The sequence below is a fragment of the Leuresthes tenuis genome, unplaced genomic scaffold, assembly GCF_036924035.1.
Source record: "Leuresthes tenuis unplaced genomic scaffold, fLeuTen1.0.hap1 SCAF_6, whole genome shotgun sequence".
NCBI lineage: Eukaryota > Metazoa > Chordata > Actinopteri > Atheriniformes > Atherinopsidae > Leuresthes > Leuresthes tenuis.
Genome location: NW_027325360.1, coordinates 21,076,928 through 21,099,609, shown reverse-complemented (window position 1 = coordinate 21,099,609; position 22,682 = coordinate 21,076,928). Strand labels below are relative to the sequence as shown.

The window sequence follows — 22,682 nt, the reverse complement described above, 5'->3', positions numbered from 1 at the left end:
AGGAGCATAATGGATACAGACAGACAAAACAAGAGCTGAGGCAGAGAGATGCCAGGATGTGCTTGAGCGTTGAAATGGGTATTCTGCTGAGACTTCCCTGTGAGGTTATAACCTGCACACTACCATCATGATAATTTAGTCAACTTGTCTGGTACATAAATGAACCAACGCACAAGAGAGACATGTGTGAGACAACAGCCAATTGTTACAGATGGATTGAAAATACAGCTAAATGGATGAATGAGTCATAAGTCTGTCAGATATTTACTTACTTATTTGATTGTGCACAGACATGGGCATTTATTGGCTATACATTTTCACCTAATTGTCTAGTCACACAAATTAACTCATAACAACAGTGGGTGTAGTTCTCACACTGACGCTGTGCCCTTTAAAACACAGAGGTATTTCACCACCTTAACTGTGTGCAACTTAGAAGTGTGTCCTCGAATTATATGTTATTAGTATGCACGGATGCAGATGCAAAGTTATTTGTTGGTAGAAAGAGAAACGGAGAGTGAAAGGCAAGGTAAAAAATGAGGGCAGACAGGCTAGGCTGAGATGAAGAGAATAAGGTAATAAAGAAAGAAAATAATACAGAAATAGCGCACAGCTAATGAGAAATGTGTATACAAAGTGTCCGAGGCACAGCGGAGGGAGGGAGGACAGGACAGAGTGGTGGATGTTCAGTGTGAAGGAGAGAGTGGGAGGGAGTTTAGGAGGGAGGCAACAAGGACATAGTGTAAAGAGAGAAAGGAGAGAAAACGAAGTAGTGTGTTTGTGGAGGAATGTGACAGTGTTGAGTGTATGGGAGATGGGACAGAATGATTGTACCATATCAAGTGTTAAATAGGTGTGAAGAGGGGTTCCAGAGAAAACATCAGCAACAAATGCAGACATCTCCTTTCTTTCCACACTGGCAGTGCTAGTTTGTATCCAGTTAAGCGTGGTCTGTCCACAGTGATCCACTCAGCTTTGGGAGATACAGCAGCAGCGGCAGTGATTGTTCCTGAGTGGGCAGACAGACTATAATAGAGGTAAGTCAGCTTTATGGGGATTTGAAGAAAGAATGGCTGATTGACTGGGTTTGAAATGGGATAAATTATGGTAGGAACTGACTTTAGGTGTAAGAAAAAATATGTAGGAAAAAAGGTTTATTTTACCGTCATACGGTCTAAGCTTTTTGAAACTTTTAATATAAAGAATTGATTTCAAAAGCTCTGAATAAAGTGTCCCCATTCCACTTTGTTCCATTGAAACATATTGACAATAATGCTCTTAACTTTCAGCAAAGACATTGCTGGACAAATCATCGTTTTTTGGGAAGTATGAAATGACAGGGTCAAGTATGGGGCTTAGTTTAAATGTTACGCTACATATAGCAATTTGAGAATAGATGCTATTAGAAACTGAGATGGTATCCTTGGCTGTTTTAACCATGAATTAGAGTGTTGTCCATGCATGTCCCACCCAAGATTCCTCAAGGTAACTCGCCATAGTGCAGTTAGATATTCTCATGATTTCACTGCAGTTAACAGCAACACAGAGTTGGTATCTGTGTAGAGAAAAATTCAGCACTGTCACACCTGTGCATGGTAATGTATGTGTTGAGACCTGCAGAGATCATGAATTACTCCCCATTGTGCTGATGAGAAGGTGAATAGGTAAGTATAAGCCACCTGTTCAGGCATGTTCAAGTTTGCTCTGTTCTGTCATATTGTGTACCACAGGGGAGGGACAGTATCACTTGGAAAGAGTAGCACAGATGGTTTGCCTGTTGTTTCTGTGCTGGGCTATTGGCTCTTTAAATATGAAGTGTAGAAAATCTTCCAAATTTTACCCTTACATACCAGTCTATATCTACCATTTGTGGTAGATAGCAGATTGGTATAAACTTTTGTGATATTAACATTTAGTCCCATATATGTACATGTACTAAGTGACAATCAGTGGGAGTTGCCATGACCTGCTTATGGAGACGCTTCCTAAAAATAAACTGTCCCAGATACCCAAATACAGCATCCTCTCATGAATGAAAGCTCTGTCAGGGAAGTGTAGCATCACTTCATCCTTCTGACTCGCAACTCATAATGATGCTGCAAAGTATTAAACCTTTCAACAATGATTCTCACACTCCTTAGAAGTGAAAATAAGCAGTTCTTCAAATATGACAAAAAAAGGAAAATGCAGACTTTTCTTACAGTCAACAATTTAGTATTTGCAAGGTCAGAGGGGTTTTATTTTGGAGTCGAGCGCAGGTACCACCTGCAGCAAATATTTCCAGCAGCTTTCAGGATGATACAGACCCCTTAAAATGATCTCATTGGGTATTTTTGTACTCCCACATTGTATTATATAGACACATGCACACACACACACACACAGCCACAGAAGATTAGGAGGAAGGGAGGATGGCTATGCTCAAGAATGACAACCTTATCACTGAGTCTTTGGCTTGCAGGTCAACGGGCCCCAGTACCAGGAAAGGCACCATTCTTTTCCATCTACCTATTAATTTCATCATTCTGTGATACTTAAATAAGTGCTTTTTAAGACACGGTGGAATGACGTGACAATGCAAGTGAGTTTATATAAAGCTTATTCACTGACACTACAAAAGAAAGTGCATCTCTCACTTTAATTTAGAGCAAACTGTTATGATTGTAATATCACTGAAAAACAGAACAAAATGTAAATGACAACTGACATGTCACCAGTATAATGAGTTATCAATATATTCAATTACAATAGAATATTTTCTCTTAAAAGGTTTACATTTCTTGTTGAAATATTGTTTAGTGTACCAACCTTAAACCTGACGTAACACAAAATCTTTTAGAACTCTAAGTTTAAATTTCATAATAACAGGATTGTTATATGGTGGATGCACAGCACAGCTTGTTCTAAAAAAGTGATGGGTAATGGAAAAAGTATTCGTTCGTGGATAATGGATGAGGAATACTTTGAATGTCTAAAAATACTACCACTTTTTGTGTTATAAAAGCCTGACAAGTAAATATTTCATGACTATGGAGCTGACCATGATCTGCTATGTCCAACAGAGGAGACATACACCTTTTTCAAATAATTTTTGGACAGATTCCAGGGCACTGAAAAAGTGAAAAACCACAGAGTGCATGTAAGGTAATGATCAATCTTGTACTGGTGGATGCAGCACAATAAAGATATATAAAAGGGCATATCAGATATTTGACTCTGTCTCTTTGAATTTGTCCTAGTTGTAGCACTCATTGCTCCCATTTAGAATCCATCAAAAATGCATTTTCCTTTATAGTCCAACTGCCAAGGTTATGCAAATTCAAGCTGGAGCAGGACTTGGTCAGCCATACAAATCGAGTGGTGCAGTCAACCTCCTTATCTATTAAAACCCAAGGAGGTCAATTGTTTAGCAGACCTAATGTCTCATCTGGTTGCACATAACTGGATTTGAATGCAATCTAATTTCAACAGGGGTCCTTCACTAAAAGCTGGCCTCTTGTCAAAGAATCTGCCATGCGCCGACCAGCAGAACACATTGGGATCAAAATAATGAGTTAGAAATGTTTACTCACTGATTTATGATTAAGCCTTTCTCAGCATACCCCCACTGACCCCTTACACTGTGAACAGAGGATACATTGACTGTATGCTGGGCAGCCGTTATCAATTTAAAATACAATGTTAGCCACACAGAATATGAATTTCTCACACACGCTCTCTCGCACCATTTCTATCTCTTTGTCTTTCAGTTCATGCCTCTCACTTTGTGCTTGGTACTCCATCTCCTTTACTCTGGGGCGGTAATGAGTGTCTGGTATTCTGCACTTCACTACCGAAGTCCCATTCATGCTCAAAACCCTTTACCATGCACTAAAAGGATTACCCAATTAGCTGATATTGGATGCTATTGTGTGCATGTGTGTGTGTGAGTGTGGGTGGGTGTGTGTGTGTGTTTCTGTATGGCCACGAGATAGACATGTTAGTAGCGAAAGTGAAAGATAGATGACTGTCTCTTTTCCATTCTTCATTCCCAGTTGATGTTCTGCTGGAGGCCGTATTACTCATCCCCTCAACTCAGTCCAGGAAAAGTGTTTGTTAGAGAGAAAGAAGAGAATGAAACAGAGTGAGGACTGGGGTCTTGACAGGCTATAGAGGATGACATAGAAAGAAAGACTATTACCTCTCAATAATTCAACCTACCAGTCCGTCACTCTCTGGAAATATATTCTCCGCTGTCATACATGAGCTGTTTTCTCCTCCTCTCACCATCATGTTTTAGTTTAATTTGTACTGTCATGTCTGGGATGAAGGGGAATGCCTTCTTTGTTACCTGCAAGTCATTCATTAAGTTGTGTGAACTACAGATCAATTTTAGCTATCCAATGTGTTACATCACACTGGGAGCAATATGCTCAGCATTGAGTATTCTGCATTTTTAGATGGAAGAGTATAAGATTGGTTTAGACTGGCATCTTCTCTGGACCAAATTGTGCAATTCAGAATTTTTTTTTTCCATTTGTACAATAGAATGTTTATTTTATCTGTCTTGCAGTTAATTTGATCTGATATTATTTTATCTGTTCTTGCAGTGTTCCTCCGCTGCAATAAGTTTTGCAAAAACATTAACTTCAGTATTTCAACTCAAATTAATCAGCATGGATGTGGTGGAAATCATGACATTAAATTATTTTGGTTTTTTTATAATTATATTGCTTCTCAGTAGTCTTGGATGTAAGACATCAAGATTACAAATTGTAACTTTTACAATCAAAAAAATTCACTATGACTTTTGACAAGTATGTTTTCCATCCATCCATCCAATCATCCATCCATTTTCTATACTCGCTTAATCCGTCGGTCGGGTTGTGGACAAGGATGTTTTTTACAAGTGAAATGAATGGACATAAATCAGCTAGAAAAGTCAAAGACGATATTCAGATGATCAAAGTGAAATTTGAAGGTACACATTTAAATTGAGGAATACCCCAAAATCTGTATGAATGTTTCTGTCTCTTTTGGGGGTTTTGATAAAAAGTTTAAAGGTTTTAGTGAAATGAAATCTGTCATGTCATCTGGACTGATTTGAGATTTTAGACTGTAGTTGTTGATAAAAGTGTAGCGTAGCATTTCAAATGGGGGTCATGAACCTGTGTTCGGACTGTTGAGGCAAGTAAGCTCTGCATTATAGAAAGTATCTTTGAAGTTTTACACGTACGCGTCTAAGGCTCTCATTTTCAACCCACACCAGTGTTAAGTTAAATCATATGGACTCAACTATGAAGTACAAAAACTATATAGGACATGGGTTAAAACATAAGTTTAAACTTATTACAGTTTTCCAGTTTAGTTTAAATTAAGTTTAAGTTGTCAAAAGGGCTTTGAATTAAAGAGTCTAGAAATTAATTTAGTGTAACTACATGAACCATAATGTAGGAAGGTATTAAAAAAAGTGCATTTACGCATATTTTGGCCTTAATTAAAAAGAAACTGTAAGATTCAAAATGCACTTAAGACTACACACATACACAAAAAAAAACAATAAGCTGCCCAAGACTGACCCAAAAAAACAGACATTGAACTAGACAGATTACACATACATCTGTTAGAAATTACCATATAGACAGTGAGAATTAAAGCAATGCCATCTGCCATGTGGCAGTGTGTGGCAGTACAGTGAGAACAGAGGGGACTTTCATGGTTATTGTGAAACAGGTATAAATCTTGGACCTTTATAACACACTGCTGCTTACTACTGGCTGTGGTAATGGATTGGCTATGCTTTGTGAGTGTGTGTGTTCATCTTTGTGCTTCATTTCATATATGTGTGTATGGGGACTGTGTGTACCTTATTGTGTCTTTGGTAGGTACAGGCGGGGGATGTATTGTCAGCTTGTCTTATGGTGTTTTGTGTGAGGCAGGTCAGCTGGGGCTTGAAAGTGAGGTCGACACCCCGTCCACCACCAAGCCCCACCCCCACCCCACCCCACTCCAGCTCTCCCTGCACATTTCCCCCAGCCTACACATGGTGTATAACTCTCTTTTGTGTAGACACCAACACAAAGCCAATCAGATCTAACATTGAATATATGCAGGCACCCACACAAACACTTTCAAATCCCCATCCAACCTAATGATAGCTCTTAAATCAAACAGAACACACAAAATCTGAGAGGTCAGACCATTTGAACTGCCTATTAGAATTTGAAACAATGAAAGGACTTTCCAAACACTTTTATATTTACATCAAGTAGAAATAGACCACTTGAGATTATCAAATGAGCGAGATCATAGAAGGAAATTGCTAGGACAACTGTTCAGGTCAACAGGCTTCAGGATCTGAATGGGACTAATCGAAGAACAATGCCAGTCAGCGGAAAGAATGAATGAGAAGGATGAAGGCAAATCTTCAGATATACTGTATATCATTCTTAAAGTGAGTCAAAAGATTGTGAGGAAACTTTATGGTAAAACTTTTCACACACTATAATGTAATGTCACGGTTTATATTTTAATTCTCTTGTTTTTCAGGTCATTTGTTATGTTTTCTGGTCTTTATCATGTTTTCAGGTTTTGTCATGTTTTTAGACTCATTTCTTGTCACTTAGTTTCACTCAAGTCACCTGTTTCTGTTCACAGCTGCACATCATCACCAATCACTTCCCCACAGCATATAGTTTCCTGGTTCCCCTCACTCATGGCAAAAAATCCTCACTTTCCCTTCCACGCTCACGCCACGAAAGCTTAGTCTGGTTTTTGCCTCATAGCCACAGTTTCATAGTTAACTGTAGTTTTGTTATCCATAGTTTTGTTTTTCCACAGTTAAGTATTTTTGATAGCTGGCTCTGCTGCGCCTTTTGTTCTTGCTCCTTGTCTTGTTTTGGAATAAACCTTTTGATTCATTGAAGTCTGCATCTGAGTCCCCCCTTCCTGCACCAAAGAACCTGACATGTAATATTAAGGCAGCTTTTGTACAGTTCTGTGTGCACATCTTGAGATAGATCAGGATTAGTACAGTTTGTTTGTTTTCAATTACTAATTCTATCCATAAATCAGTCATGTCCTGTTTTAAGTTACATGGTGAGACAAAGTAATGGCATGTGATTGTATTTCATCCACGAGGTGTTTTGTCAAAGGTGTCTGTGCTCTGTAGGACGCTGAATGTTTCTTAAAAAGACTCCAACAATGACTCTGCGAATGGTGAATGCTGTATGGACTCTCTGAGGACATGTGAAACAGTGTGTGAAAGCATGGTTCCATAGGTGTATGTCTGAGCAAATAACAAAAGGCAGAATGGCTGTAAATCACTATAAAACTGATGCTCTTCTACACTATTGTAAGGACTAGTCATTTATTTAACACTCAAATATGGTCCTGGGCTGTTTGGGAAGAATACATCGACCTTCACACAAGAGTCCACATAAAGAGGGCACACTTCAACAGACAAAGAGGAAGAAGATAGAGGGTGAGCGCCTTTTTTTTTCTCTTTCAGATAAACTGTTTGTTCAGGGTGGGTGCAGGGCACCAAGTGGGATAGATGCATAGAAACGGGGAGGTAAAGGATAAGGGGGAGAGTGAAGAATGAATGGTTATTATGCAGTTAGTCGATGCACAAACTGGGGGTGTCGGTGGGTGAGTGTGTGGAGAGGAGGGGGGTTGCACAGAGGGTGTAAAAGATCTTTTGTGAAAGCTGGGAGTTAATCACTTGAGCGGCACACGCCAGTTCTATGGGAGCACATGTTGTACAGCGGCTCCCCTGAGAGGAGTGGGAGGTCACTAACACACAGACACACTTTTGTCCACACATATGCACACAATTGAATTTACATGCCAGTTATGATGCAAAACTGGGCCCAGGCCGACTACACAAGGAGGAAGATCCGCCCCCTCCACAGAACAGTTAGCAAACCCTCCTGGCTGTGATTTTGTGTTTTCATTTGCTGCTTGTTCGGTCATATGAACACATGTCTGCCTGTTTGTTTCCTTCACAACTGGCTAGATGAGTCTGCAAGATCTTTGCTAAAGATGGATGCTTAGTTTGGATTGGCAGTAAGTAAAATCTATTGTTTCATTACACTCATCCTTCATCAGAGGTAGATGTTGATATCTGAGAGTGACAGAAAAGACTGTAGTTGAGATTTAGAAGCAGACATGCAGGAACAATAAGATCCAAACAGAAACAGAAAGTCAGAGATTGTTTACCACAGTGAGATAGATGATTGCTTTGCTTTAGGTTGGTGCAGTGACAAATTTAGCATCAGTAGTGGCCATTTTCTTTGTAGAATATGTTTTGAAATTCATTCATTCTGTGTATTTAAATCTCTTTTCCTGCATCCATCAAAAAACTGTTTATTTTCTGCTAAACCCACCACTCAAACTCTAGAACTTATTTTTCCTCGAGCCACTCTTTCTCATTTGCTGTTTGTCTCTTATGGTGCCATAATTCTCCTCATCATGACACATCCACTTTGTATATGTCGCGCTTCTCTTGTTTTCAGGATGATGAAAGGTGACAGCCTTGATTGGCTCTAGCACTTTCTCTCAGCATTATTCCTTCTCAAGTATGTTGAGGAAAAGGACAGTGACAGCTATTTGTTTCTTCACAAACATCACAGCCCAACCAATAATTATGGATTAACCATGAGGAAAATGCAGTGTACACCAATATGTGACTTATAGCAGGCAGTTGGTTCCATTCTTTGTTGCTGTGGCTATTATAAAATGATTAAAGGCTTGGGACCAGGTGGTTCGAAGAGCAGAGATCAGCAAGTGTGGAGCCCTTTGCCACTAAAATTCACCACTGAGCTGACTTTTCCCCTGTGGGCTAAAGATCCTGATAGCAACATCTGGGAGTCTGTTTGTCTTTAAAAGGAGGTGGAGACAGTGAGACAGCATCCCTACAAAGGGTGGCTATTCACTGAATAAATGTCCTTATCAACTGTAACAGAGATTGTTAGCTCTTTAAATTTATCCATGCTCTTTACTTTGTGATCGCTACCAATATTTTTAAGTTTTTCTGGTAGTCTGCCAATGCTCAAGAACAATAGTACAATAGCAAAAAATAAAAAAATGATTGCCTTGTGTTATTTAGATGGCAGCACCAGCCAAGTGTTGAGTAGGCAGTAAGTAGCTTAATTGCCAGTTTGTTTAGAGGAAGGGCACCCAAAGGGTTATTTGTCAAATTCAACAGCTGAGCCATAAATCTAGATGCACAAAACCAGGCAAAGTGCCAAGATATACTTTTTTCAGCACGTTTGCTTTGTAAATGTGAGTACACCTGCTTCAGCAATGCAAGTCGAGACTGAAAGGGAAATAATACAGTTGTTAAAAATAAGAGTAAACTGAATGTTGTTATTTATGGATTGATACATGATACTTTCTCTGTTGTTTCTCTCTTTCCGTGTCTCACAGATGAAGCCAATGGCAGAATCTCTCTGGGGACATGAAACGTGTCATCCTGTCACTCCTTTCTAACTTGACCATCTGGACATCAGCCCCATCATCTCCTCACCTATGAGTGCAGGGCCATGGGTAGTGTCAGCAGCGTCATTAACAGTAACAGCCTCAACAGTAAACACTGCAAGGCGTCTGAGAATAAGTTAAAGGACGGAACAAGCCATCATAGAAAGAGCGGAGGTTGCAGTCTTGACGGGTTACTAAAGTGTGGCTTTGCTCAGGGTTCCTCATCTTCTACTCACCATTCTAAAGGCCTCTCCCATTCTAGGTCAGGGAGAAGTGAAGATTTCTTTTACATCAAGGTGAGATCATGTATCCTCAGATTTTTTCTGAATGTACAAATAGTATATGGCATATTGCACTCCTTTTGAATAAAATGTTTCTGTCTCACACAAGGTGAACCATAAACCAAGGTCTGTGTGCCAAAGAGAAAGATCAATGGAGGAACAGGTGAGCAGAGTTGGTGAAACAAATGTGCGACAGCAACCCAAACTGCTGCTCATGCCAAGAAAAACTGGCGATAAGGTGAGTGCATTGTTTCTTTTCTTATGTTAACTGATGCTCTATCAAAAAGATCAGAAAGGGCTTGTTTTCTTGACAAATGTTTGATGATCAGATTAACGTTGAGGTCCCATCTCATGCTAAATATGTGGCTGGTGCCACTTTGGTTAGCTTACTTCAGCATAAAGATTAGAGACAAGATGTAACAGATACTATCTAAAAGAGTAAAAGGCTCTAAACCTGTGGGCTAAATATCATTGACCAAGACATATGGTTGATCTAGATACAAAAAGATACATAGTAAAAATAAAATTTCATTATTTTATGCCCTGGAGCTGTTGTCAGGCAATAATCTAAGAAAATCTATAAAGAAAAGGACAAAAATGATTCCTAGATGATCCGGTTGCCCTTTCACTGCAGTGTGTCAGGGGCTGTTGTTGGGGTGAAACCACAATGTTCTGAGGTGGACTTCTAAAAGCTCATTTGATACTTTACTTTGTGCTTTCTTACCATGTTTATTGCAGGTTAGATAAATGTGGAAAATAGCTAAAACGTTTTTTCATCACCAAGTTTGGTAATATTAATTTAAAAAGGAATATGGGTGACCAGTCACAGTTATACTGAGAATGGTAACTCACTGCTGCAAGGAATCTCCTTTCTTTTTTTAATAATGTCCAGTGTATCCAAAACTAAAGCATGTTGGAAAATAACTGTTATCATGGCTACCTCATCAGTCAAAACACTCTGAAAGCTTTCACCTTATGAATTATGTACATAACCACACGTGTGGTAATTAGAAGCTCACAAGTTCCATTTGAGGAGACCAGCCATCCAGAGCATAACACCTCAAATCTGCACGTCAATTTACTGCTTTTAAAATGTGCTAATTTGTAAGTTTTAGCAATGCTTAAATAAGTTGACTTTGTTCCTTTCAGATGTAACCCGGAAAGGTCTCTTTTTCCTCATGTTAATGGTCTTATATTTAGCATACAAACACAAAAGTGATGTTGATTGGCTCACTGAGTTTTTGGAAAGTGACAAAGCATTTTCCCAATGTGTCAAACTATTTCTTTAAGAGTGATGCACAAAGATATTAACCGAGGTCATGATTTTCATGCCTTCAAGGCTTCAAGTTTAATAGGTAGTAGCTATTCCTCATAACCTGTGTTGTCCCTGCCCAGTTTATTAATCATCCTCTCCCAGATTAATAACCTAAAAATGCCATGATCCTCTCAGAGAAGTAATTCCTGTGCCAGGAATACACAAGCAAACGGTATCATCCTCAATAGGTCTTTCTTTCTAAGGAGAAGGACAGCAAACAGAGAGGCAAAAGAGAGATAAAGATCAAGGGTGGGAGAGAATTTGACAGATTTAAGGAAAAAACAAGGAAAAGCATCCCAGCCATGAAGTCAGTGAGAAGGAATGCTGAGCTCAGAAGCTTTACCTCTTACACATCAGCAATAGCTCATATTATTAATATCATAGAGAGGAGCTATTAATCTTCCCTCAGACAGCACATGTAGAAGTCAGATGCAAAGGAGAAGAGAGGGGAACAGAAAAAAGGGGAGGTATGGTGCTACTGGTGACAGTGAACAGCACAGATGGGGTGTGTGGAGTATATGTTCAGCTTAGAAATGAGATTTCTCTTTTTTTAGATGGTCCAACAAATTTTACTTGCAGCTGTAACTGTGTGGCTTTAGCTTGTACTGAAGCAACTCTGTACACTTCAGTGGTTCTATATCTAATATGAAGAGACACAACTGAAGAAAAATCCATGTCTTTCATTTGTAAAGACATCAAGTTGGTGACAATAATTATTGCATGTATGTGAGAACTGTGAGTTTCAAGTTTCAGAGTCTAACTCCTCTTCAAGCCCTCCTCTTCAAGTCTTCAAGTCCTCCAAGTCTGCTCATTTACAACTAGCAGACTTGCTTTTTGCTGTGCAGTCAGCTAAGAAGAGTCACTAAATATAAAAGCATAAATAGGAAAGGGCACCCCTGACTGTGTGTCATTTCACTTTTATAGACCTCTGCTGAGAAGTCACTGATCCATTCCACTGCCTTCAAATCAGTGAATACAAGGAGTTCCTCAACAGAGACAGGCCACCACAGCTTGGACCACATCCTTTATCCTCTGAGGAAAGCAAGCAGTCCAAATGCAGGACACAAGCAGGACACCTTAGGTTTTTGTCTATATCATGCTTGTAAATTGATGTCTTAAAATGGACCATTATAAATGTTACTATGATAAATTATGAATTACTGTCATGTAATATTTGCCTTTCAGGGACTCTCTCCGACTCTGGTCGTAACTCCATGTCGAGCCTGCCCACCCACAGCACCAGTGGTAGTCTAAGTGCTTCCACAGGCCCTGTCAGTCACAATGATGGCAGGTCAGCTCTTGCAAACAGCCTCAGCAAAGGACAACAACCCAATTTCCCTCCATGGACCAACGGAAATAACTCTAAGCTTGACTGTAGTTACCGGGCTAGTTTAAACAGCAGCGGGTTGCCTTCTAAGGCTAATGAGGATGCTGGCTCCCCTCTGTCTGCAGATGAGCCAAGCACTCTCTCTGAAACTGCAGGTGGGATCCGGTCCCCCATAACTACAGATGAGTCACTGATTGAGCATTTGGAACAGAGGCTGCTCGAGAGAGAAACTGAACTGCAGGAGCTACAGGTACCAAACTGTCATTTAAAACAAGACAAATCCAGCATAATCAAAATGGACACGGCTTATGAGTAGCTAGATTGTGCATGTCTAACAACTGAACTTTTCAACAGGTTAGTTTTGAGGCAAAGGAAGCAGACACCTGCCAGCTGTTTGAGGAAAGACAAAGGTACTGCGCTGAGGAGATGGAGGGGCTGAATTATCAATGCTCCACAAAGCTACAAAAAGTGTCGCAAATGGCTGCAAAAACTAATCTCGCTTTACAGCTACAAGTCCACCAGCTCCAGGTCTGCCCTAATTTCATGCATTTACAGCTGATCATTTTAGGCTATCCTCAGTCTTTCAACATTTTCCTCCTGTCCAATCACCATATGAGACATGATAAAGCATTTAATTTTAATTTTACATGAGAAACAAAGCTTTAGCAGAAGAAGCACTGCATACCCTTGAATGAATGCATAAAATGAGAAATGAACTCTTATGCAGGCAGATAATGAGAAGCTTCAGAAAGAAGTCTCCAAACTGACTCGAGAGAAGGACCTTGTTGAGCTCAGACTGAGGTCTTACAAGAAAGAAAGCACACAGCTCGTGCCAACACTTGAGGAGACTCAGTGGGAGGTGAGTCTTGTGGGAGTGTGATAATATGCAACCTAAGCATTGCAGTTGTACTAAAATCCTTTCTAACCTATTATATAAACCAGACAATTTATAGATTAATTACACAAATATCTGTATTGATAATATTGGAAGTGCACAGAGGACATTTTGTCTTTGTAATAACCAAATCTGTAATATCTGATATACTTTGTCTCTGTAACAGCAGGGAGCACAGATTTATATTTAACATGCATTCGTGTGAAAAAGGAAGTACACCATCTATCAGTTCAGATTTTACATCTCAGGACATATAGAAAATAATCACGTGTTCCTCCCCATTTCTTAGAATGATATAAATACAACCTAAGACGAACAAAAACTGTACACATGTACTTTACATCTTCAGTATTCATTTAACAAAAAAAATTGTCAAAATCCAGAAGCACTGTCTGAAAAACTGAACACACACTATAATTCAACAACATGTAGAACTTCCTTTGACAGCAATAACTTTGAGTAATTGATTTCTGTATGAAGCTTTCAGTCTCTCACAAATTTATTTTAGGAGATTTGGCCAACTCTTTATAATATTGATCCCAACCACAGCATTTCAATCAGGTTTAGCCCTGAACTTTAACACTGCAGCTTTACAAATTGTAAGCTTTGCTGCCATGTTCTTTCAGCATAAAAAGCCATATAACATTCAACATAAGGTTTGTACAGTCTGAAATGTAGCTGTTAGGGTTTTTTTCAGTTTCTCTGAGCATTACATATTCTGACCTTGGTGTGAACTTGCTGGAATGGCCACTTCTGTAGAATGATGGACTGCAAATAGTTTGGAAATGGCCTTATAACCCTTCCCAGATAGATGAGCTGCAACACTTTATTCTCTAAGATCATTGTTGATGTCTTTCTTCTTTGGCATTGTGTTAACACACATCTCAAAGCTTCCAGAACTAAACTTAATCTTTTATAGAGGTGATCATACATGCTTATGGTCTGATTTCAACTACCTTTTTAACAAGAAATTCACATTAAAATCCTAGTTGAGATGTATCAACCAACTGGCGACAACAATGGAGCATCTAACAATAAAGACAGAAATGCATCCATCGAGAGTTCATGGAGTCCAAAAAAACTGCTAAAACAAATTTTTAAAATGGCATGATCTAGATAAAATTGCTGGTTTGTGATGTTAAGGATGAGATTTCAGCTGGTTTCACATGCAGTGAAAACGTGACAACAAAAATTTGGCATGAAATGACGATCACTGTGGTCATGTTTAAAGACACAATGTTCCCCTTTTCAATAACACCCTGCACCATTTTCTAGGTAATATATTTAAATCGAAGGTGTCTTTTCTGCTCTAAGTTGTGTGTACTTTGCAGAGAGGGAAGAGCAAGCCAAAATCTAGTTAAACAGCAACTGAATTCAAACTAAGATATGTGTAGAAAGAACAGGGTCAGAAATAGCTTGGGTGTCCTGGCTGTCATCCATGTTTTTAACACAACCACCAAACTCATCCAGCCTCCACATATGCTTTTTTTCAGTTTTATGTTTTTAACAAAATACAATGAGGTCAAATTCCTGTTTGCACGTTTCTTCTTGGTCATGTAGATTAAAAAAAAAGATTAATCTCTGTTCCAGGACATGAATAAATAGATTATTTTTCATGACAGTTATATGAACTTCCATGAGACTGTGCATCCATACATCATAGGAGAATGAATTTTGCTAAAGTCGTTCTGTATGTTCCTTATTCAGCCATTCAGAGTTAAACTTTAGTTTTGCTGAATTTTATTTGTACGCAGTCAAGTCAACACCTATCAATTGCTTGCCAGGTTCTGTTATTACAGAAGATCCTCCAAAACATAACTGCAAAACGTATTATGGTTCAAATATGAGAGCAGCATCAACCTGAAATTAAACATTCTTAATTGGTAATATATAATGAGACACCAGTTTCAGGACACCAATGGATCATTTTTCTTTATCTGCCCAATAGAATACATATCACAGACAATCATTCATAGTTTCATGCTAATAATCATCTGTGTCCAAATGTAGGTGTGTCAGAAGACGGGAGAGATCTCCTTGTTGAAGCAGCAACTACGAGAGTGTCAAGCGGATGTCAGCCACAAGCTTAATGAGATTGTCAGCCTCAGAGCATCACTTAAGGAAAACATGGCAAAAGTGGGGATGCTTGAGACGCAGAGTAAAGACGACAAGGACAAACTCCAGTCCTGCACCATTGAGCTTGAGGTTAGTCTGCTGATATTCGTGTCGCAGTGGTGTTCAAACACAGACATGTATAAAGTAGTCTGACTGTGCTTGTAAGGCACTTGTAGGAAGGATGCCCGCAATTATGTGTTAAATTTGACTCCACACTGTCAAGTGTAGTGTTCTCAATTCCCATGTTGTAACAGCGTTTATCACAACCTCAAAAAGTGATCTTGTCTGTCCTTTCACATAAATGGCAATCTTATCAATCATTGCCTGTGTCTGAATACTTTCCATTTTATTCAGGTGTGCAAAAATGAACTCCAGCGCAAAAACAATGAGGCTGAATTTCTGAGAGAGAAAGTGAGCAGGCTGGAAAAAGACTCTGTGGGAATGAAAGAGGATTTGGCTGCAGCCAAAGACCAGCACAGTATGAGACTTGACATCCATTCCCAAACTCAGGACTTGGAAAGACCAATTCAAGATTTAGACTCCTGTGACCAGGGCCAGGAGGTGTTGAATGGGGAACACATATCCACTGGATCACTCCAAAGAGAAGTGGAGAGACTAAAGCAGCAGCTACAAGAGGAGAAGAATGCTCAAGAGAGGCTGGCCAGCAACTTTGAGCAGGAGAGGCAGACTTGGAACAAGGAGAAAGACAGGGTCATCAAATACCAGAAGCAGCTCCAGATTAATTACCTGCAGATGCACAAGAAGAACCAAGACCTGGAGAGGATCCTGAAGGAGCTGACAGCTGAGCTGGAAAGCCGGACAGAGCTGAGTATGGACATGGGATACAGCTCAGGGTTACAAACTTATGATGATGTCATTGCCACTGAGATTTGAAGGGGGGAGTCAGACACATGCTTTGTGACAGTTTTTTTTTGTAATATGCAACATGACAACAAAATGGATTCAATCACTGTCACTTTGCATCTTACTTGGATTATTTATTAGAATGTGCATAACCTAGAGTACTTTGTGTTAAGGCTACAAAAAGCAAAACTACTGAAACCTGTTACTGATGATGACCCTGTTCCTAAGTTTAAAAGTATATAGTTATTTAATGTTCAAATGAGAATTAACTTTTTTTCTTTAATCATATTATCCAACATGAACAATTATTGTTCAAATAATGCCGTTTTGTAGTTTTAGCACACTAACTGCTCGAAGCCAGAAAATCGCTGATTTTTCTGTATCGTGACCGTAACAAATGATAAGCATGATAACTGCTCTGCACTGGTCTCTTCCAGCATGACAAAAAGAGGTGTAATGTATTATGAGTGGAGGTTTCTAAACCTTCTTACACTTTTCCCTGTGTATTCATATCACTGTATGCTCCCACACCGTCCCACATTAAGTGGGTTTGAGCATGGAAAGTAGTTTTAAACCACGAAGTCTTAAAAAAGTGCACACATCTTAAGCTGTGAATATTCACAGTAGCTACACCCACCTAAGAAATGTTATCCACTTCAAAATACATGTTAAGCCATCATGCATTTTCACCTTTAGTGCAAGCTCAAGATGAAAACAAACAACAGTGCAGTTTATGTATGCAATGACATTTTTTGTATTTTTTTAGCCATGGTGTAGGTCAAAGAAGATTTCAGTGATTAGTAAATTTATCTTGTAAGGCTCTGCCAAAGCCAGTATTTATTCAGGTACCATCTGAATTTCTAACGTGAATAATAATAATTCTGATATCATTTCTAAGACACCCTTCACTCCCAGTTTATTTCCTTAGCATGATTGCCCAAACTTGTTTGCTATAGCTAATTCTCCAAAGACAGTCAGGCATTAAAATGTTGGATGAGTGAAAAGTAAGTGCTTTGTCTTTAAGCAAAATTCAGATCATAACTGATTAAAATCAATCAATCCTATCAATGTTCCATGTTAATTCCTCCAAGAGAAACCAAGTACAAATGTCTTGATTAACTTTGAGAATCGGGAAGGGAATGAAGGGCGATCCCTCAGTTATGTCTCTCTGTTTCCCTAAACAGTTTATTCCACTTTGTGAGAGTCAGATTATAGTATTCCAGTGTGAAGAAAACAATGCTTCGTAGCAGAAGCCCCAGCAATTAAGATCTGTTTGTTTGAGCTATTTTACATCCCACAAGGGCAGAGTAGTTTGTGAGCCAAAAGTGTAACTGCTCCACCCAGTCAACACTTACAGACATGCTGGAAGAAGTTTGCGCACACTGTGTTTATGAAGAATGTGTGGTAGTCTGTTCCCAAGGATGCTTTAGATTGCATAGATACCCACAATTGTGTTATATTACCTCAAAAAGTCAGCGGGGATTTGAAAGCAAACAGTCTGAGTGGAGCTGAGATGGTGTAACCAGTGGTACTCAAACTCAAGTGACTGATACAGCAAGTGCTTTGCATCCCTTTTACTATAAGCTTCAGCACAGAAAGGTGGTAAAATAGGGAAAGAGCTAAAGGATATCTCATACTGTACTTTGGCAAAAAAAAAGCCTCAGTGCTCAGCATGTGTGCCGAGATAAAAAAAAAAAGGCCAAAAAGTTCTGACAAACATGGAGGCAATTTAAAAAAAGCCACAAATGTTTGTATTAATGTGTTGCTGCTCACTTAACTCTAAAATCATTATTCCAAAAGGGACTTCATCGTCTATTAAGTGAGGCTCACGCTGTACTCAAAAATACAAAAGGAGCAGTCAAGTGTGCTCAAACATTGGACGCACTTACGTTATGCTTGCTTTGAATAACAACTAAAACTGTTTTGATGTATAGTTTGTTGAGAGTTGAATGGGCAAAAACTTTATTACACCATAATGGACATTTCACTGCGGTTTTACATGTATAAAGGCATTGTATCTAGAATATAAAAATAAAAACATTTTTGGTAAACACAACCTGTAAAAAAAATCAGGATGCAAGCTCTTTCAAAGCTTTCAGCTGCACTCTTTGTGCATCGCTCATTACCATTCCCCATTCCTCTTGGATTTGAATAATGGGAAGATTGTTTTCCTCTCCCGTCTAATTATCTAATTTCTGCCTTTTGACAGTGTTTCCTTCCTAACACAAGAGCTTTTTGCATCTCGGCCTCTGTCATAAATGAGCTGATGGGACCAAATCAACACTGAAATCAAATTAAGGTCCATTGTTGGACCGTGTGGCTCTGTCACTGATAAGAAAGGGGGGCTATACCAAGCAGATGACATGAAATGGTTTCGTATGAAAGAAAATAACAGCTGTGTGGGTGGGGGATTCTTCCTTAAAATAACCACGTAAGAAACACCAATACTTTCCTAAATGTATTTACTACATACAGACCCTTTCCTGTGAGTCATGCCATGGTCACACAACCATTTGTAAAACGCATTAACAGCAAAAAAAAAAAGCTGCAATAAATATTCATTTTGCAGATTATGTTAGATGTGTTGAATGCGCTGCCAAAGTTTTACCTTTTCTTTTTGTCAAATCAGTAATTGTCATTTATGCCTTGTGTTGATCAAGTAGTGTTTCTGCGAAGGCTATGATAAGCATATCTTTTCATGGACTCAGCTGAACATACACTCTTGGTCTCGCAGATGTCCCAGTGTGATTGGACAGCAGTCAGAGGACAGTGGGGGATCATTTAGACCTGCCTGGCCTGCAGTGACATGATAATAACGCACTCATATCCTGCTGTGATTCTCCTGATCGGCTGACAGTTAAGCACAAAAGGACCTGAATTCATTAGTAATGGGGATGTGCTATTTCAAACCTGCTGAACATGAAGAAAACTGATCTCTGCGTCTATTTTCACAGTAAACAAATGTGATACATCCAGTTCAGCTATTGTTGGAAAAATATTGTGCTCCTATGCGATAGGAGTTTGCACTTCATTTCATTCACCTATAAGATTATGGTAAATATTCCATACCAGTAAATAATGAATGAGTCAATAACATTGTATCAGTTTCTACCTTGCACTCATTACTCACTACACACTCACATACACAAATGTGCTATAACCCATTCGTACCCCTTAGCAATTAGCTGGTCTAAACTATCGGGGGGCTAGTTACTCAGGCATGTATTTCATATTTTATTGGTTCACTCAAAGCCTTGTATGCAGACCAAGCCTTAGCAAACACAGCCTCTGCAAAGTCCCAAGCTCCACTGCAGCCAGCAAGTAATTGGAGAGGGAGTCCCAAAGGGTCCTCAAATACTGCTGAAGCCTTCGCTACTGACAAGTTCAAATGGCAATGGAGGTAGAAAGGAGTCAGTGTTTGTGTGCAAGCGTGTGTGAGATGTATAAATGCTGGAGGTGGCTTGAGTACTTTATGTAAATAAGCCAGCAGCCTTTGGACAAACGTTGGTTGGCTGGGAAGCCATCTGGTTCACCTCCACACCCCCCAGCAACATTACCCATGATTATCAATGTCTGTGGGGATGCAAAATTCTGCTCATGGGGGAATGGCTGAGGGGTGGTGGGGGCCGCTGTACGAATGCCAGTTTAAGCTCTTGCTGCTCAAAAAATTTGTTAATTAACTCTATCTCTCACGCAGAGAGGAAGTTCCTTTGTAATTCCAACCATTCAACACAATCTGACTCTTTTATTCTAAAGCTTTGCCAACTATCAGCTTGTGAAATTAGCAGGAAGAGCTGAATGGGGAATAAAAAGCCTAATAAGTGAGTCCAGTGCAGTATGTCAGCATAGACAGTGAAAACTGCTTGAAGTAAATCTTGGAGAGCCAAGTTTTATAATGCTCCACAACTTTCACACCACATATTTTATATACAACATGCTTATAAGAGTTTTGTTTAGAGATATACATTTATTCATTTTCCAAATAATGCCTCAAAAGTTATCCAAAAGTTAAACACTTTAATTTCTTAAACTGACTCTGTGCACTGACACAAAGTGGTCGTATCCTGAGGTGATGATAAAACGAAGGTGGGTTGCAATGCTGTCATTAAGCTGAAAGAGAAACGGGGAAGAAAAAAGGAAATAGTTTTACTAATTCTGAGTCAACATGGGCAGAGGTTTTTGAATGAGTATTTCTGTTTCCACTTACTGAAATAGAATTCGACTGAAGATGTCCCTCTGTACACTCAAATTCTGCAAGCCAATTAGTTTGTTAATCTCAGTTTCACTGATGTGGACCTGAAATTAAGCATGAAAAATGTTGTTGATTGCGCTCCTCACCTTTCTCTGTGACAAACTCAAACCGGGAAGCACTTGGTGAGGTATTCTTTTCTACCAGTAGATGCTTCACTGTAAAACACAAAAACAGAGGAAGATTTTGTCCTTTTCTTTAAGTCTAAATCAAATCATAAAGCTGTTTAACAATCAGGAAGCCATGAAAACTCTTTGTAATGATGTAATGTAATAATGTATGTGGCAATGTAACTATAATCTAATTACATGATTTTCATACCAAACTTGGACTGAGTACAGTTGTAACATTTTTTGTAATGTGATTATGTCATCCTGTTGAATTATAATCTGTCACTAACTAACCCTGCGAGGAAGAAATGAGCTTTGGTACTGGAAAAGCTACACGGGTAGGAGGAATAATGGATTCACCAACAGCACTGTGCAAAAGTCTTGAGCCACCCCTCATTCTTTGGATTTTGCTTTCAAGGAGCCTGACTTTCTTGTAACCTTTTAAAGTGGTCTTGAACAATAGCTCTCCAATCTTTCTGAAGGTCTTTCACATTTTTTTTCTTTGGACATTGACTGCTTTTTCACTTATTTTCAGTTCATTCTTCGTACCCGACCATTTTCAGAGGATTTTTTTTCTATTAACCCTGACCTATGAATCATTCAAACACAAAAGGCACCTAATTCAAGGAATGAACCAGTGTTGTGTCTGGACATCAGAGACAACCAAGCAAAGAATCAATTTTAAATTGTATCTTTAGGCACTTTGTTAATGGCAGCCTGTCACAAAATCACATTGTTTGTTCCCATTTCTTTAGTTCCATCCACAAAAACATGCCAAAGATAACACAGCTTGATTGACAAAATATTGCATTTTTGCACAAACAAGATGATTTCCAAAAAACTATTAGCCGTAAACATTTCTGAAGTGTGGGGTCATCTTGACTGTGAAGGGAATAAAAGGCAGCCAGCATCCAAAGAAATGCTTTGAAATGTCCATTATGAGACCTGAAGAACTACCAGCTGAAGTAATTACAAGAAAGCGTGTCTAAGAATATTCAGGCTGAATACCAAATAGTATTCAGAATATTTACTTTCTCGCTTGTAAGAATAGTGCAAACTTTCCTGTTGTCTGTTTATAAACTGTATACTATGTATGTTTACGTATGTTTCAAGATATCACTGAAAATATTTCCAATTTCCTCGGGCAATATATAAGGAAATGAGGGTTGAGGCTTTTGCGCAATACTACAAATGCTAGCAAATTCTGAATAAAAATGTAAAGCAATGGATCAAGGAACTAAGACTGGAAAAGGCTGGCTTCTACAACAGGACTATAATTCAAAGCTTATATTAAAATCCACCATGCGGTCTTTAAGGAGCATAAGTTTGGGTTTTGGGAATAGCACTCAGTCCTTTCATGTCATCATCACTAAGATCTTAAACATACTTTTGGTGCAGATTAGCCAAAAGCAGCTTCAGGATTGGTTTGCAGGTAAACTGAAGGCTCCCAACGAGTAGTGTTTGCAATAAGTAGCAGCGCATTAGCATTTGATAAATTTCATCTTTATCTCTGTCTAATGCAGAGACTGCATTTGATCTGTATTCACTTTTGACCATTGCCTCCATACCATTGTAGCTGTCCAATGTCATGGCAGAAACCTTCGTGGGTTCAGCAAAGCGAATGATAAACTCCTGAGGAAACATCCCGGTGGACATCCAAAACGTTTTGGTGTTTCTGGTGGAAAAGAGCAAACATCCACAGAGGAACACGCACTCCAATTTAGAGTAATTCTGCAAACGCAAAAACTATCATTTTAAAGATGTGTTGACAAAAACGACTATCTTAAAAGCAACGCTCACCCGTCAATGATGTTTTCTGGTGGGTGATTTTCATCGCTGGATGAAGCGAGGACAAGTTTTGCACCCAAAGAGCTGAAAGATGACTCAATCATCACGAGCTACACAGTTAAAGTATTTCGAAGTAAACAGCAATGATTTTGACAATAATACGCCCCAGCTGTTGCGTTTACAAGTCTTGGGGAAAGTACAGGCGATGTCGAGCAATTGCCGTTGCCAAGCCAACCACAGCGTCGCATTATATAGACGTCACTGTCATCATTTCCGACG

The 22,682-nt window shown here is 39.1% G+C and overlaps 2 protein-coding genes across 3 annotated transcripts; one reads left to right on the top strand and one right to left on the bottom strand.

The window, feature by feature from the left end:
* The first annotated feature begins 687 nt into the window (after window positions 1-687).
* Window positions 688-16,320, top strand: lzts1 (leucine zipper, putative tumor suppressor 1). 2 transcript variants are annotated; one of them, XM_072388159.1, is made up of 10 exons: window positions 688-1,037; window positions 9,409-9,755; window positions 9,850-9,978; window positions 11,980-12,136; window positions 12,241-12,346; window positions 12,434-12,632; window positions 12,737-12,910; window positions 13,110-13,241; window positions 15,288-15,482; window positions 15,747-16,320. In XM_072388159.1, the coding sequence occupies exons 2-10, from the start codon at window positions 9,525-9,527 to the stop codon at window positions 16,284-16,286; spliced, it is 1,863 nt and encodes a 620-aa protein (XP_072244260.1). In that variant the 5' UTR covers window positions 688-1,037; window positions 9,409-9,524; the 3' UTR covers window positions 16,287-16,320. The 2 variants fall into 2 exon arrangements, with proteins under 2 accessions (XP_072244260.1, XP_072244259.1); XM_072388158.1 differs by having other exon boundaries at window positions 12,241-12,632.
* A 3,767-nt stretch (window positions 16,321-20,087) lies between these two features.
* Window positions 20,088-22,654, bottom strand: hspb11 (heat shock protein, alpha-crystallin-related, b11). The gene is made up of 5 exons (XM_072388157.1): window positions 22,416-22,654; window positions 22,184-22,290; window positions 20,595-20,663; window positions 20,464-20,507; window positions 20,088-20,366 (listed from the first exon to the last, which is right to left on the bottom strand). Exons 1-5 carry the CDS (start codon window positions 22,505-22,507, stop codon window positions 20,274-20,276), a joined length of 405 nt encoding a protein of 134 aa, XP_072244258.1. The 5' UTR covers window positions 22,508-22,654; the 3' UTR covers window positions 20,088-20,273.
* Between the last annotated feature and the right edge of the window lie 28 nt (window positions 22,655-22,682).